The following is a 16426-nucleotide window of genomic DNA, read 5'->3' as shown; positions in this document are numbered from 1 at the left end:
AAGATATGTTCAGTAGGGAGATACACTATTATAGATACAGTGTGTTATCTTTTAAAATACATTTAGTGATTATAAAAGTTAAGATTTATTCACACAGGTTTTATTTGAATGCAAATAACCTGTTATTCACAATATGAAGTTGATATAAAAAAATTTTGGAATTCAGTGATAAACATAGTCTGTAGGGTCTAGTCTCTAAGTGGTTTAAGCCATCAAATCTCAATGTAGCTTTGAAGTTGAGTTTTAGAGACTTAAGAAATTATTGGCTTCCAAAGAAACTTAAAAATTTAAGATCCTGAATTCCTTCCTCAAAGGAATGTCAAGGGACTTTTGTTAGGGTTTTCACTATGATTTCAGTTCTCACGGTAGTTATGAAAATGGACCAAATAAAACAGTACAGCATTTTAAATTTTATATCAGATTAGATGAAAATACTATAATGGAGACATTTCTGTAAAAGCTGTAAATAGATAGTGAATATTAAATGGGTAGCTGAAATAATATCTGGTAACCTGTTCATTGGGCTTAAAAAAAAAATGTCATTCAGAGATACAACTGGAAAGAAAGAAGATAAGTTATTTTTAAAAGCGTTAATCTAGTAATAATTCACAAGTATATCAGTTTAAATAGAAATTATACCTCCCTGTGTATTTGAGATACAGACAAGGAAATAAATTAAGACCTTTCTTTTAGGCCATTACCAGAGAAGTTAGGAAATGACACTGTCAAGGGCAAACAAAATATCATAGCTCAGGAGAACCATGTATCAAGAATCTTAAAATATAGACAAAGCCGTGACTTCTTTCTTCAGTTGCTTGCAATTTGTGGGGATAAAATTGTTCACACAGAAACTAATTAGAAAACAAGTGGGTACTATATTAAGTACTAACTGCAGAGACTGTACACATTGCATCATGTTTAAAAAGGGAATGGCTGCATGATGACATGGCTTTGCTTTATTTTCTCCACAAATAGTCCAATGCCAAGTAAAGCTGTGAAAACATGAGATGGAAATTTCATCACACTCTAGTGCCAAAATAATCTAAATCTTGTGGGGTTTTTTTTCCCCCTTAACATTTGGTGCAAATACAAACGTATATGTGGAGAAACTACATTGGGCCACATTATTTGCTTCTATGAATTCTGGGAGAAGGAAATAGATTTTATTCATAATGAATGCATGCCCTAGCCTCCTGAAATCTGTTTTATGTATTGTCAAGAATATATTTTCAAAATTATCACAAAATCTTAAAAGAGTAATTTTGTTTGTAGCTTGTCGACCAGGTTTCTACAAGCCTTCGGATGGTAATGTGCAGTGTGCTAAGTGCCCACCTCACAGTTCTACTCACGAAGATGGTTCAGTGAACTGCAGGTGTGAGAATAATTACTTCCGAGCAGACAAAGACCCTCCATCCATGGCTTGTACCCGTGAGTAGTTTTGCTGCAACCCATGCCTCCATGTTTGTTTTATTTCCTTTTTTCTTCTTCTTATTGTGTTTTTTTTTTTAAAGCATTTGGCCCATTTCCTTCTGCTCTCCATGTGCAAATTAAAAGCTTTCTCTGCTTCACTCTCCATGCTTGCCTCACCACAAATGCAACATTTATCACACAAAATGAATTAGTTTTTAAAGCACTTACTGCAACAGGACACCCAGAAGGAAAGAAAATTTTCTATATCTTGTTTTAGATCTTGCATAATTTTGACACGGTAAGGGAGGTTTAGGCATGGGATTTGTATTTTTACTTTTCTATTCCCTCTTGTTATATGTTGGTCATAGGTCATAGAGAAAAAGAACTAAGATTTATAAAACTAATACTAAAGTTTTCATAACTATTCACAAGGGCATTGAATTTAGTGGTAAATTCCTTTGTTGGACCTCGTGAATGCATCTTCAACCTGGAGTCAAAACTCCCCCCCTTCGTAGCTCGGGGAGGACAGCACTCTTGAATCCATGTGTCTATAATCTCATGGATCCTCTGAGGATGAATTAAAAGTATATAATAAAGACAAGATGGTTATTTACCTCTTTCAGTTCCACTGTAAATTATCTATTTCCCTTGTAGTAGAAAACAGAAGTGAGGCTCATTAATCTTTGTTGAACTACTTTGCAGGACCTCCATCTGCACCGAGAAATGTTATATCTAATATAAATGAGACCTCGGTTATCCTGGACTGGAGTTGGCCCCTGGACACAGGAGGCCGGAAAGATGTTACCTTCAACATCATATGTAAAAAATGTGGGTGGAACGTAAAACAGTGTGAGCCATGCAGCCCAAATGTCCGCTTCCTCCCTCGACAGTATGGACTCACCAACACCACGGTGACAGTGACAGACCTCCTGGCACACACTAACTACACCTTTGAGATTGATGCCATTAATGGGGTGTCAGAGCTGAGCTCACCACCAAGACAGTTTGCTGCAGTCAGCATCACAACTAACCAGGCTGGTGAGTACATGCTGGATGCTTCCTACTCCTGCCATCTCAGAGCCAAGTAATAGTTCTCACAGAAAGAGTGGAAGAAAGGGTAGGAAAAAAAAGATTTGAAAGAGCCCCAGGTTATTCTTTTTTATTACTTTTAGACAGTTATGGTACATTAAATAGCTCAATTTAATTCTTCAAAGTGAGAATAAATCATATTTGTTAGATGATTTTAAGCTAGTTTAATCCATTGCTTCCCAATTTGAAATCTTTAAACATCTGGGGCTCTGGAGATAGTACTTATGGGGCTCCTTGCATCATTTCTGTATTTTCAAGAACTAAACAGACATTGAATCTAGCTTGGAAAAGGTTATGTACGATATTTAAAACTATAAATGTCTTTACCTTAGTTATAATTATATCAAATTTTGTGTATAGTTATTCAGTTATTTTATACTCCCCAGAAGCTCTGGGTAGTATAGCTCAGATAGTTAAAACTCTCTTATTAATTAAAATAAAAGAAAAGAAACACATTTTATTTAATAGATACAATTTGTATTTAAAAATTAAAAATATGGAATTGAGGAGAAGCTTAGTAAAAAGAGGTCTTGGTGGAAAACAGTTGGAATCACTGATCTTTAAAATTTCCAGATATAAATTTTATGGTGATTTCATCAACTGTATTTTGCACTGACAATCTTTTCCTAATTAAAAAGAAAACACTGTGTTGCCAGATTGTAAGCAAAGGGCCTTTAATATGGAATAGAAAATTTAAATAAACTTCTCACCTTTCTTTATCTTGCATCCACAACATTTCTCTTTTATTTACCGTTAGTAAATCCTGTGTTTTTCAGTCACCCCTTAAATCTTCTATTTGTTTTTCGGTTCTCTGATAATTCTTGTGATATTTTTTACTATGGTTTTTTTTACAGTGTGGTGTCCAGAATTATTCATGGGGTTTTAGTTGTGATTCTCTCAAACATATAGAAGAATTACACTTTGCAAAGTATACAGAGACATGCCAGTGATATCCCTTTGAAATAAGACAGTCATTTTTCCAAGGTGATAACTGTGATGAATGAGTAAAAAACAGTTTTCTAATCAACAAAGCTGTGCAAAATTAAGCTGATAGATATTTATTGTTCAGAGATATTATTGTATAATTTATACACAAGAAAATAAACATTGGAGCCAAAAAAGGAGAAAAGGAAGAGACAGGATGGCCCCCTGAAAATACTTCAGCTAGAACTACAGACTCCCACATTTGCTCCCAGGAGAGCTAACCTTGAGTTGGAAGTTAGAATTGAGTATAAACTCAGCTTCTTTTCTACATTTGGTTTAAATTATGGAAGTTCCTCTGCTCTCTAGCGGGACTCGCTCTTTTCTTTGAGGATGTGAATACTGGATGTCAGAAGAAAAGAGAAAGGAGAGATGACTAAATTCTATCGGCTGGGAGAGGTCTTAGAGCAGCCAAATAACTAGCCAGGAAATTCACCACTTTCTTTCTTTCACTTGGCTGACTCAGGGAGGTTAGTTAAACTACCAAGGGTGCAAAACTAATAGGTGTCATCAGGGCTAATATTCACCAAGTATGCACAAGTATGACTCTGCTGGTTAGTAAAATTTTGTACTTATTTGCATACTGGTTAGAAGCAGACAAAGTTACTTCTGAAGGTGAGTATAGAAATGCACCTGTACTGGTTAATTCCTCAAGTACCCTAGGTAGCCCCCTAAACCCAATATATCAAGCCCCCCACTTCCTTCCCCATAATCTAGCAATCAAAAGGATAAATCTTGGCATTAGAGGAGTCTCCAGACCAGTCTGTCAGGTCGCCCTTCTTCTCGTAATCCAGCAACCAAAAGGGTAAATCCTGGCACTCGAGTGGTCTCCAGATCCCTGTGTGGGAACTTTTCCAACTTGAGGGCTCCATGTCCCTAGCATGCCAGTTGACAGATATTTTGAATATAACCCCTGGCAGAGTCCATGTTTAAATGTGTCTTTCTGATTCCACATCCCTCCTTTGTTCCCACTTTTCTTCTAGTCTCCTATATTGATGAAATTCTTATAATTTTACATTGTCTCATGGTGATAATTTATTTATGGAAAAGACAAGACTTTTTAATGAAGTGCACTGAATCATTATTTTAATCTTGCTTACTGCATCTGTAATCTCTCCCACTTAAAGCTAGATCTCAGACCAAGCAACATATGCTTTTGTTTCGCTTTAGTTAATGATATTTAAACTTTGTAGTTAATATTTAAAGATTTGTAACTTAGGTTTATTTAACTGTCTTCCATGAGAGAGAAAAAAAAAGATGAGTAATGCTATTGCTACGTATCACACGATTATAGCTTCTCATATTCAATGAACACAAGAATTTTAAGAAGTTATAATTATGTGGCAAATAGCTTTTCCAAATCCCATCTTTCACTCTGATTTACTACCTTGTTTAAAACAAGAGCATCAATCTGTGTTATAATTATCTCCTAAGTCAAACAGAAGTGTATAAAAACAAGCAAGAACTCCTTATTTCCTATCTTATCATTGACCTCTGGCTTTCTGACAATGCATTTATCAAGAAACTAATAGTTCCAGATATATACAATGAATGAATCTAGGTAAAGTGGCAACCAAGAGCAGGCCAAGACCTTAGAAAAATAAATGGAGTTGATGCTTTGGCCCTCCCAGTTACAAATCACAGGGAAAGACAGAGATTCAGCAGGGATGATATCAGCTACTCTTCCTAACCCCACTCTCATTTTTCAGAAAAATCACAAATATGTCTACAACATGCACCATGAGGCATTTTATATATTTATCTCAGGGAGTCTGTATCATTTTTGTGCCTGGGGAGGTAGAGGTCTTTGTTCCATCTTCAAATCCCCATGGTAAGATATATAAGCAAGATTAGAAGCAATGCCATTTCTCCAGAGTGTTTCATTGTTTTGCTTTATTTTTGCTCTTGTGAAGGTTAATGGACTGGTAGCCTTGAGAAATGAGCTCCCGACGTCTAGAAAGATATGGCTATGACAGATACGATGCCTGGTGTTTAAATTCCTCCTTCCTCTCTATCTCTGACATGGTTATAAAGGGGAAATGTGAATGTGTCCCTTTTAATTTAGCTTGTGAGATTGAATTTGTTGATGTTTCTCTTGATTACATTGTAAAAGCCATGTGATGACCACACGATAAGGCACCTTCTAAATTGTGGAGGATTATGTTGTGAATTTGGGTGTTAGTTCCCAGCCCGTAATACTTTCACAAAGTATGTCAGTGAGATAAAAAACATGGTCTGTACGTAAAGATTGTATCCATGAATCCATCAGTCAAACATGTACAGAACGAATTGCAGATTGCAGAACAAAAATCTGTGACGTTATATCTTGGGGTAAATTGCTACTTCTTGTTTTCTTCTTTGAATGAGTATGTTTAACTTTCAGTTCTGGAAAAATCATTCCACTAGTGGAATATTTGTCCCTGTTTATTCTCAACTTCCATCATAGAATCTGCCCTTTCTCCACTATCCTATAGCATGTAACAATCTCAGGCAAGAAGAGGGGCCACTAGTAGAGAATATATGGGCTTTCAAGTTTTGAGATCCACCCCACGCCCATTTTACAGAAACTGAGGTCCAAGAAGTTTTTTCAACGTTTTATCAAGCGATCAAACTTCTACTTATGTCTTCCAACTCCAACTCCACTTTCAACTTCTATTCTTGTGTTCTTTCTGCCATCCTATGATTCATGCCATATAGCTACAAAAAGAAATGCTGCCTTGGAGACAGAGGGGGGATTTGCTGGGAAAATCTACTGTACCCTATGCCATCTACAATAAACTTGGTCCTCGCTTCTCAGTCATTTATCACAGGGTTTCTTAGGGGTATTCTGCAAGAGATCTTTATCATCTCCACTCTTCCCCATAATTAATCTTATCCTTTACTCCCTCATTCTACACAGATGATTTTCTCTCTGTGATACTGTGATTTATAATAAGAAATATATATTTGGTCTTGGTCCCAGTTTATGGCACAGAGCTCCTAAAACTCCTAGAATTTCCTAAGTGATAAGAGCAATAATGGGTATTTTGTTATTCATAATAACCCCTTTCAGTCACATTTGAGTTTATGTTAATGAAGTGAGTTTTGGAAAGTCCCTAAGGATGGTGGCAGGGAAACAAACCATGTGATTAGAAGAACTTTTAGTCCCTCCACTCCTCAACCTCCCCTCTGGGTAGGGTGGAGGGGCTGGAGATAGATTTTAATCATCAGTGGTCAACGATGTAATCAATCATGCCTACGTAATGAAGCCTCCTTAAAAGCTCAAAGGACATGGCTCAGAGAGCTTTTGGGGAGATGCGCTGGTAGGCAACAAGTCTGGAGAAAGCATGGAAATTCTCTGCCCAGTACCTTGCCCTATTCATCTCTTCATCTGTCTGTTTCTGAATTGCATTCTTTTACATAATAAACTGTAAATCTAGTAAGTAAAATGTTTTTGTAAATTCTGTGAGCTGCTCTAGTAAATTAATTGAACATTAATTAAGAGGGGGTCATGGGAAACTCCGATTTATACCTGTTGGGTCAGAAGCAAAGATAACAACCTGGACTTGAGATTAGTATCTGAAGGGGGGGTTGGGGAAGTCTTATGGGACTAAGCCCTAACCTGTGGGATGTGATGCTAACTCCAGGTAGCTAGTATCAGATTTGAATTAAATCATAGGACACCCAGCTGGTTTTGCAGAATTGCTTGGTGTGAGGAAAACCCCACATATTTGGTGACCAGAAGTGAAGTATTGCATAGAGGAGACACACAGGAGTATACTTTTTCCTCTTACACCCTCCTAACTTATTAAGACCATAAAGTTTAGGAGGGAAAGGAAAATGCTATCTCACTGGCTTTTCTAAATCTTATTCGTCCTGTTTGTACTCACTAACTCCCATTGACTCCTGACTCTAAAGAGTGGGCTGTCGAGAAAATCTCTTCCTCTTCTAGCATCTTAGATATACACTCTCCCAGCTCTTTTTCTTTGCCTTTTCTGTTGCATAGGCTTTTATTCATCTTAGAGGAAGTTACAAATAATTAAATAAAAGCAACAACAATACACACATGCTAAATACACACACGTATGCATATTACAAATTGTTTGACTCTTCATGATTTCATCTTATTTTTCTCCTAATTTTCAGTCTAAGATTAGATGTTTTCATAAAGTAATCCTTACTTCTCTCTTTGTTCTCTCATTCATAGTGCAGTCTGGTTTCTGTTCTCACTCTACAGAAGTGCCCTTCTGAGAACCAGTTATAATATCCTATTTGTACCTTTTTGTTAAAATGAATACAATTGTTAGGAAGAGTGTGGATCTCATAAGGGCCTGGACCTTGTCTGATGTTCACATCTGTGGTTCTCAGACTTAGAACAAGGCTTTCTAGCACCTTGTATTCACTCAAAAGTGTATTGAATGAACGAGTGATTGATTATTGGAAATGTCCACCATCCAAAAAAGAAAACGTTCTCCCTCAAACCACTTTCTCTCCTTATTTTTTTCCTCCCTACCAATGAGACCACCGCTTTCCTCAGTTTACCAAATTCTGACACTTGGATTCATCTTTGGTTCATATGCCGCATTTAAGAAGTGATCACATGCTACTGATTTTTCCTTTGAATTGTTTCAGATCTTCATACTTTTTCTCCACACGTAGTGTTAGATTTTAAGGTTCTTAGTCATAACATTTATAAATAAATAATACCAAGAATTATAATAATCCTCTTTTAATTATGTTGAGATTCCAAAATAAAAAGGAATTGGAACTTAAATGAATTAGTAAAGTCAAAATATCATACTGCTTAGCAACTTCTTTCCACTGAGATATTTGTAAAAAGGGTTAATGGATCAACAAGTATATTTCAATGCTCCTTTTATGTTCATGTAATATATGCTCCAGCCATGCAAGAATTTATGATAGAAGTATAGATTTTTAAAAAATTATACAAATCATATAAACTTGCAGAAGACACTATGTAATTAAATGAGTTAAGAAGTGGTGGTTGAAGGATTTTTGGGAAACCTTTGGAAAAAAGAGTTTAGATGTACTTTGAAAAATAGGAATAAATCAGATAGGAGTAAAGAAAAGGAAGTGTATATATATTACAATATTGGAATTGAGTTTCCTGGGTAGTAGGAAGGGTAGGCTGAGAAGAGGAGATGGATCTTGTTAAAGGGTAACAGGAAATCAGGTTGGATATGCAAGGAAGACCAAGCAACTGGTATGTTAGATAGTGGGATATTGGATGGAAATACATATATTGAGTGGAAGAGTAACCTCATTCAATCTGTTTTAAGAAGCTTAATCTTGAAAAGAGCATGGAACAGTGTCAATAAGTATAATTCTTCACATGTGAATGCCTGAATTATAGTGAAAGAATGACATAATTGGATTTAAATGAGTATTCGTATTATCTGCAATTATAATTTTCAAGTCTAAAACGGCATTTAAAAAATGTTGAGCCATACATTCAAACAAACAAAAAAAAGTTTTAGAAATTTTTGGTCTTTTCCTACTTACATTCTTGATTGCCAGGTAGTTGACATTGAAGTACCATCAGTCCTAGAATTCTTTTGCCTTGCAGTCTTACAATCAAACAAACAACTTTAGCATGACACTTAGGTAAATGCCACTCTGTTTCTCTCAATTTATAATAGCTGAAAAAGGTGTCCCTCCATTCTCTGGGTCCTGGTATCACTCCAGTATTTCCTTTTTCAACATACCCCTAATCCTTGAAATTTTTGATCCAGGCACGCACATTTTTAATATTTTTTTCTTGTTTCACTTAAACTTATTTTTTCCTCTATGAAGATTATCCTGACCTCTATACTTCCCTAGAGTAAATGGACCTGTCCCTCCTCTTTCAATTTACCCTATTGGAGTTGTGCATATATGTGTACAGTTTTTATCATAAAATTTAATTTGTTCACATATATGAAAGTGTTGCAAATAGTACCATAGTACACAATATGTGTATATACCTTAAGCCAGATTTCCTAAAAATTAACATTTTACCACACTCGCTTTATCATACTCTCCCCCATTGCCTTCTCTATAGAGATATTATTTTTTTCTGAACCACCTGAGTGTAAATTGCAGATATTACGCCCCTTTACTCCTAAACTCTTCAGTGCGAACTTCCTAAAGCAATGTCACTCTCTTACATAATCTCAATACATTTATCAAAATCAGGACATTAGCATTGTCCATATTATGATCTTATCTGCAGATATTAGTCAACTTTTGTCAATTCTGCGATGTCCCTTTGGCAAAAACAAATGGATGTTCTGTTTACCTTCAGTTTCTATCTATAATATAGTTCTTATCTACAATAATGAATAAATTAACCATTTTCTGTAAATTAAGTCAGATACAAAAATATGAAGGGAAAGGGAATCAACACTTATGGGTAGGACTTTCTCAGGGGTTTGATATCTCTCTAAGGGTTTCACAGTTGCCACCCCATTGAAAAATGACCAGTAAATAATATTATTTTAAAAAGAGAGAACTCGACTTAATTTTATTTAGATTTCCTGTTGAAGAACCATCAATTTATACAAAGAAGGATAGCATCTTGGAGGCCTTCTGATATAAGGAAAACATTCTTAGCCTTGGCTTTAAACAGAATAGCCTCTATCATTCACTTAATTTAATGATCAAAGACAAATCTCTAATTTTCTTCCAGTGAAAAATTGCTATCCATCACATGAGGGATTGAACTGGAAATCCAGTCATAATTTTTCCTGTTTTATTTATTTTTTGTGATTCTAGGACTGTAGTTTAGAACTTTGTTATTGGTATAATTTTAATCAACCAGTACATCTTTTTGATCTTTAACCACACCTATCAATTTACTTCTTCTAAAGGACTTCTAAAAGCATACTTGCCTATACTTTTGTGACCTGCTATTTCACAGGACAAGGTAACAGCATCTATTAGTAGAAAAAAATAGTTTAATATATCTTGAATAAACAATACACATGGATGTGCAGGCTCAGCGGCCATGGCTCACAGGCCCAGCCGCTCCGCGGCATGTGGGATCTTCCCGGATCAGGGCACAAACCTGTGTCCCCTGCATCGGCAGGCGGACTCTCAACCACTGCGCCACGAGGGAAGCCCAACAATACACACTTTTTAAAATGAATCTTAAACTATCAGAGCCCTTTGGCTACATTTAGAATCCAGTCTAATTTTTATACATTGATAAAGCAGATATTTTAAAATCTTCTTCATTCCTTATTCTGCAATAAATTTCCTCTATCTACCTTGTTCTGTTGGGATTTAGAAGCAGCATTTATAGATATGACAGAGGAATGCCTCATGTCAAAGAGAGCCAGGCAGGCTTTAGAATTTCTGAAGAAGCAAACGTTTCAAAATAAAACTAGAAAAGGATCTGCTATTAAGCTACAGATACGTATTGATATAGTCTCCTTAGAAATGTATGCTGACATATAATTATGTACCCTGGAAGTAAACTAGACATCAGAGCATCTACATGCATTCTTTCAGAGCATGAAGGAAGGTGTTTTGTAGCACCAGTGTAGTACATCAGAAAGCTAAAATATAATGAAAATCAAACAAAATAGTGGAAATAAGATTACAGTAAGGCATTCTGATGAATCTTCCCCTTGTTGTTTCACTTGTGTGATTAATAAACCCTAAGAATTGAAGCCTTAACCCTTTATTTCTTTCAACAAACAAATGAGGTCTGAATCAGGCCCAGAGATTACAAGTGAATATATACATTATAATTTTCTTGGTGCATTTCGCTTGTGTGGTAATTTAGCTTCTTTCTTTCCTATTTGAAATCAAGGCAGAGACCTGTACATCTGGGGATATCACTCTGCAGTGATGTGTCCTAGTGTGCCTGAAGCCTTCCACATCATTTAACACATTAATGATGCCTTTCAGCCGTCACACCCTGGTATGGAGGCATATCACATATCTGCAGCATGAGCAATAAGCTGAACAAAAGCAGAGCCATATATTGTCCTGACAGTTATTCAGAACCTTTATATGAGCTTAAAACCACAATTGTATGGAAAACCAGCAAATGGAGATAGTTTGGGGGTTTCCAGGATCTATATTGAACTCTCATCCCGGTTTCGTTTCTGATCTTTAATATCAATACAATTAAAATGAACGGAGCAGGCATATGTCTGGAGAATTACGGTTATTCTTTTCCTGCTGACTTCTCCTTTAAAGTGCTCACAAGAACAGAAATACCAACAACCAGCTAGAGGAGAAAATATGGTGTTAACTAAAGCACTTAGTATTAAGAACGTATAGCATAGGGAACTATATTCAATATCTTGTAATAACTTATAATAGAAAAGAATCTGAAAAAGAATATATATGTGTGTGTATGTATATATATATATATGTATAATTGAGTCACTTTGCTGTACACCTAAAACATTTGTAAATCGACTATACTTCAATTAAAAAATAAAAATTAGGAAGAGAGAAATAGCCATTTAATGCTAACTTATGCCATATTCCCTGCATCTTTCTAAGAGCAAAAAATACTTTTTCAATAGAAATCTTTCCTATTATTATTTTTCCCAAGCAGAATGTTTTTAGTCTCAAAACACGTTAAAGACAATAACTTATCTTTTAATATATTTTACCCCTCTAGGATTAAGTTAAATATAAAAGATCCTTAGGGAATAATTGCAATATGTGCAGATACTTGAGGAATAAATGCAAATATTTAGAAGGAAAAGATGCTCTGATTTTAAAAGCAAAAATCCTACTACCACTAACCAGACTCTTTCATTATAAACTCTTAATTATATTTCAGTATCTCCAAAAATACAATCTCCCTGTTAATAACTATAATATAGCCCAAAAATCTGACTTTATAATATAGCACCTATCAATATAACACCATTGTCCAAATTGAAAAAAAAGCACCTCTTCCTCAAGGGACTTTATTGCCATCTGCTATAAAATTGTTGTGATATGTATTCAAATTAAAAGAATTATTATGTGTGGCATCCCCATGTGCTAGGGCCCTGAGATTCTATAATATTCACACTAAACCAAAGAATGCTGAGGCCAAAAAATGGGAAGCTCACATTTTCTACCTCATTTCACCAGTAGTAATTGCTGATCTAAATCCTCTTGATATGATTAACACTGCTCTATAGTCTATTACATAATTATGTCATTTAATCCTTACAATAATTTTATGACTGTGAGTGGTTAAATGTCTTGTCCATGATTTCACAACTCCAGAGTTCCTGCTCTTAACTGTTAGGATACTCTTTTTCCTATGACTTTGCATAAATAAGACTGAAAAAAGAAATCTGTAAAGATGGTTACCATATTAATGTAATTTGTGACTACCTGGCACACAGATCATACGATTTTTTTCTCTGAAATCAAAATTTCACATGATTTGAGCAATGTTGATAAAAAAAGAAATCTGAATTGCTTTATTGGGAAGTTATTTACCCAAATCTTTCTTGCCAAAACCAAACAATAAAAACTCTTCTAATGTAGCTTTGAAGGGTTACATTTACTATTAGTCAATGTTAATTTAAAAGCATTTATCTTGACAATTTGTTATCATTAAGAATTAACCTCTTATTGCTTTCATTTTCATTCCGGTAGGAAAAAAATAATTATAACAAACCAGCAGAAAGAAAATCTGTGTCTTGTCACAATTTTGTCCAAGAAATGGCTTTAAAGTGGAGGCTGGGGCTTTCCTGGTGGCCCAGTGGTTGAGAGTCCACCTGGCGATGTAGGGGACACGGGTTTGTGCCCCGGTGCAGGAGGATCCCACATGCCCGGAGCGGCTGGGCCCATGAGCCATGGCCGCTGAGCCTGCGCGTCCTGTGCTCAGCAACAGGAGAGGCCGCGGCAGTGAGAGGCCCGTGTACCGCAAAAAAAAAAAAAAAAAAAAAAAGTGGAGGCTGTATCTTATATTTTAAACCTAGGTTCTTTGCTGGGAGGTGATGGTATATTAGGCAATGTATTTCAAATGTCAAGTATAAAAAACCTTTTAGAAAACATGATGAACCAAAAAAATAAAAGTACATGATATGCAACATTTTTCTTTAATATGTCTGTAGTGAGCAGAGTATGTCAGAGCAGAGCAGAGTCTGTATGTCAGAGTAGGAAGAGTTCTGGAATGCATATCAACAGAGGGGAATACTCCTCTCTGCTCCCACTCTTTGGTTTCAGCCTCTGAATAGGTCACTTTTATCAGAGCTATTGTTTTATCTCTTTTGTGAAATTAAACACTTGGACTGGATAATTTTTAAGTTTCCTTCCAGTTACATATTCTAGGGAACTAAGTTGATGCAAAATATATCATGTATTCATGGGAAAATAATCCAGTATTTACTTACAATTGAAACAAATATGATTGCAAAACAACAACATTTGAAAAGCAGAGTGGTGAAGGACAGTGTCAAAAGTCCAACTGTAAATCCAGGTGTTGCCACTTAATAGTGAGGTGACTAGATTTTTTATTTTTAAATTTGGTTTGTTTACGCATTCCTTCCCAATTTTCTTTAAAAATGAATTTAAGACAGGGTTTAGACTAATCTGGAGTCTTTACATCCTTTTTGATATGGATACAATAATACACACACGGATTGTTGTGAGGACTAAATAAAATGAGAGAAAGTATATGGAACTAAGGAAGCACTTAAATAAGTTATTGAGCCCTGTCTCAAACATAATCATGCTGATCTTGCTCTATCTGGGAGAAATAGAAACTCCTTTTTAAAATTAAAAAAATATGAATAAGTATTAAAATATATGAAGTCAGGCTCTGAAACACCCTACTTTGATGTGATTGGTTTAGGCTCTAATTCTTTCAAAATTGGAATTCATATGTGATGTAAAACAACTCTCAATATAATAAGCCATTCTTCCTTCATTACATACACAGATGTATGTATATATCTTGACTTAGTGTCAACACTGAAGTGCCCATGAGAGGGTCTAATGGAAATATCTGATAGGCAGTTGGTTATATTCAGCTATACTTCTGAGACTTTGGCTAGGATGACACCCAAAGACAACCATAAAATAAAAAGGATTGGTGAGAATAGTAAAGGGATAGTCACGCAAAGAATGTCTACAAAGATTAAAGAAAAGAGATGGACAGAGATATAAGAAGAAATCAGGTGACAAATGAATATTCTAACAATCATTCAGGATAAAGAGTTAAAATAAACTTTTACCAAGGACCATGTTGTGACATAAAACAAAGGTGTTGCAATTACTTAGGAAATGGTCACCTTTTACTTTTATTCACTAGGATATTGGTTTTTAAGTACATTTTAATAAGTTTACTATAGTTCCAAAAAGAGAAAAATTTAAATGTCCCCAAAATAACTATGTTCACTACAGACATATTAAAGAAAAATGTTGCATATCATGTACTTTTATTTTTTTGGTTCATCATGTTGTTGAATATAGTTTTGGGGCAGAGTTTGTCCATCTTCGTCCATCCATGGAGCATAATTGTGTGTATATCCTCTAAGAAGGAGTACACCTAACAGCTATTCATGCAAATTTCCAACATGTCAAGGAAAGAAATTCTCTATTTCTCTTTCACTGAGTAGAGCTTGTTTCATTTTCCTTCTATTAAAATGTTTTCTAAAAGGTTTTTTATACTTGACATTTGAAATACATTGCCTAATATACCATCACCTCCCAGCAAAGGACCTAGGTTTAAAATATAACATACATCTTTCTTGATTTGAATTAATATGGTAGAAGAACTTGGTTTAATTTAAAGTCCTTATTTCTGAAAAGTTTAAAAAATGAATCTCATCTATCTTACTTGAAATATGTTTCCATTCTAAGCTATTTTCATAAATTCTTATTATTGCAGATAGAAGATAGATGTCTTTACTAAAGTCCCAATATAAAACAGCTAGAAAAAGAACTAGGTTTTGCAACAACTTATTGTTTTGTGTGTATATATTTGCATTTGTGTTTGTACGTTTATGTGTGTGTGTATATATATACATATCTCAAGAAGAATATAAAGTTCTAGAAAGAGTAAAGTTCTAGAAAGTGTATGAAACCTAACAGATCTGAGAGAAGAAAGTCCTTTTATTTTCGAAATCATTTGCACTTGAATAGTTTTACTCTTGACTATGTTATTTATTAAATAAGGATTATGTCTACCCGGAGTTGTGGTAACGACAAGAACAATTGCCTACATAAACACTCAAGTGCTTGGTCCTTATAAGTGATCAATATTTGGTAGTAATATCATTAATGAACTTTTGGAACATTTAGCAACGAATGTACTTTTGAAGATCAAAATAACTTTTATCTAACTCCTGGTTTCTTTGGCAATACATAACACACTTAATTACTAATTGCTTTTTTCTGTTCCCTAAGCATTGACTGAACACTTATTGTGAGCCAGGTACTATGCTGAATGCACAGTGGATAAAATGCTTATTAAGATGTGCCTACTATCCTCAAGGAGCTCTCAGTTTAGTAGGAGATCTTAAAGGTTTTAAGAAACCAGCATGAAATTGATTGGTTTGACCAAGAAAAGGCAGGCAAGGCCAATTACCAGACACTTCAATAAGCATCAGCAGCTCAGTGAAGCCACCCAATGAAATATTTATCTTGAATTCACGGATAATGCCAAATTATGTATAATAACTTCATTTTTTTTCATTACTAAAGGATAGATTTTAAAGACTATCTTTTTATGACATTTTTTGTTATGTGATGCCAAAAAAAACAACACACTATCCCAAAGATTTTCACTAAAAGGAGAAAGAAAAAGAAATAAAATACTCTAAATTATGTACAAATCAAATGATAGTTGTATGTGTAGTGTAATTGTATCTCAGTTGAATGTGTCTGGTTTGTATAAAGCAACTAGTCAAAATATGTGAAGTGAACAAATATTTAGAGCTGTCCAGTGAAAACTCTCCACATCAGTCTGGCTTATTTATCAATCTGTCTGTCCCTT

At 35.0% G+C, this 16426-nt stretch overlaps 1 protein-coding gene across 2 annotated transcripts in view; it reads left to right on the top strand.

Annotated features, from left to right (window-relative positions):
* Positions 1–16426, top strand: part of EPHA3 (EPH receptor A3) — a 364896-nt gene that overhangs the window by 234900 nt on the left and 113570 nt on the right. For both annotated transcript variants that reach the window (XM_032630294.1, XM_032630295.1), the window contains exons 4-5: positions 1273–1428; positions 2113–2448. In XM_032630294.1, the coding sequence (XP_032486185.1) occupies positions 1273–1428; positions 2113–2448 (492 nt within the window). The remainder of the gene's footprint in view (positions 1–1272; positions 1429–2112; positions 2449–16426) is intronic.

Source organism: Phocoena sinus, chromosome 4 (genome assembly GCF_008692025.1).
Source record: "Phocoena sinus isolate mPhoSin1 chromosome 4, mPhoSin1.pri, whole genome shotgun sequence".
Classification (NCBI taxonomy): domain Eukaryota; kingdom Metazoa; phylum Chordata; class Mammalia; order Artiodactyla; family Phocoenidae; genus Phocoena; species Phocoena sinus.
This window is presented reverse-complemented; position numbering and strand designations above follow the sequence as displayed.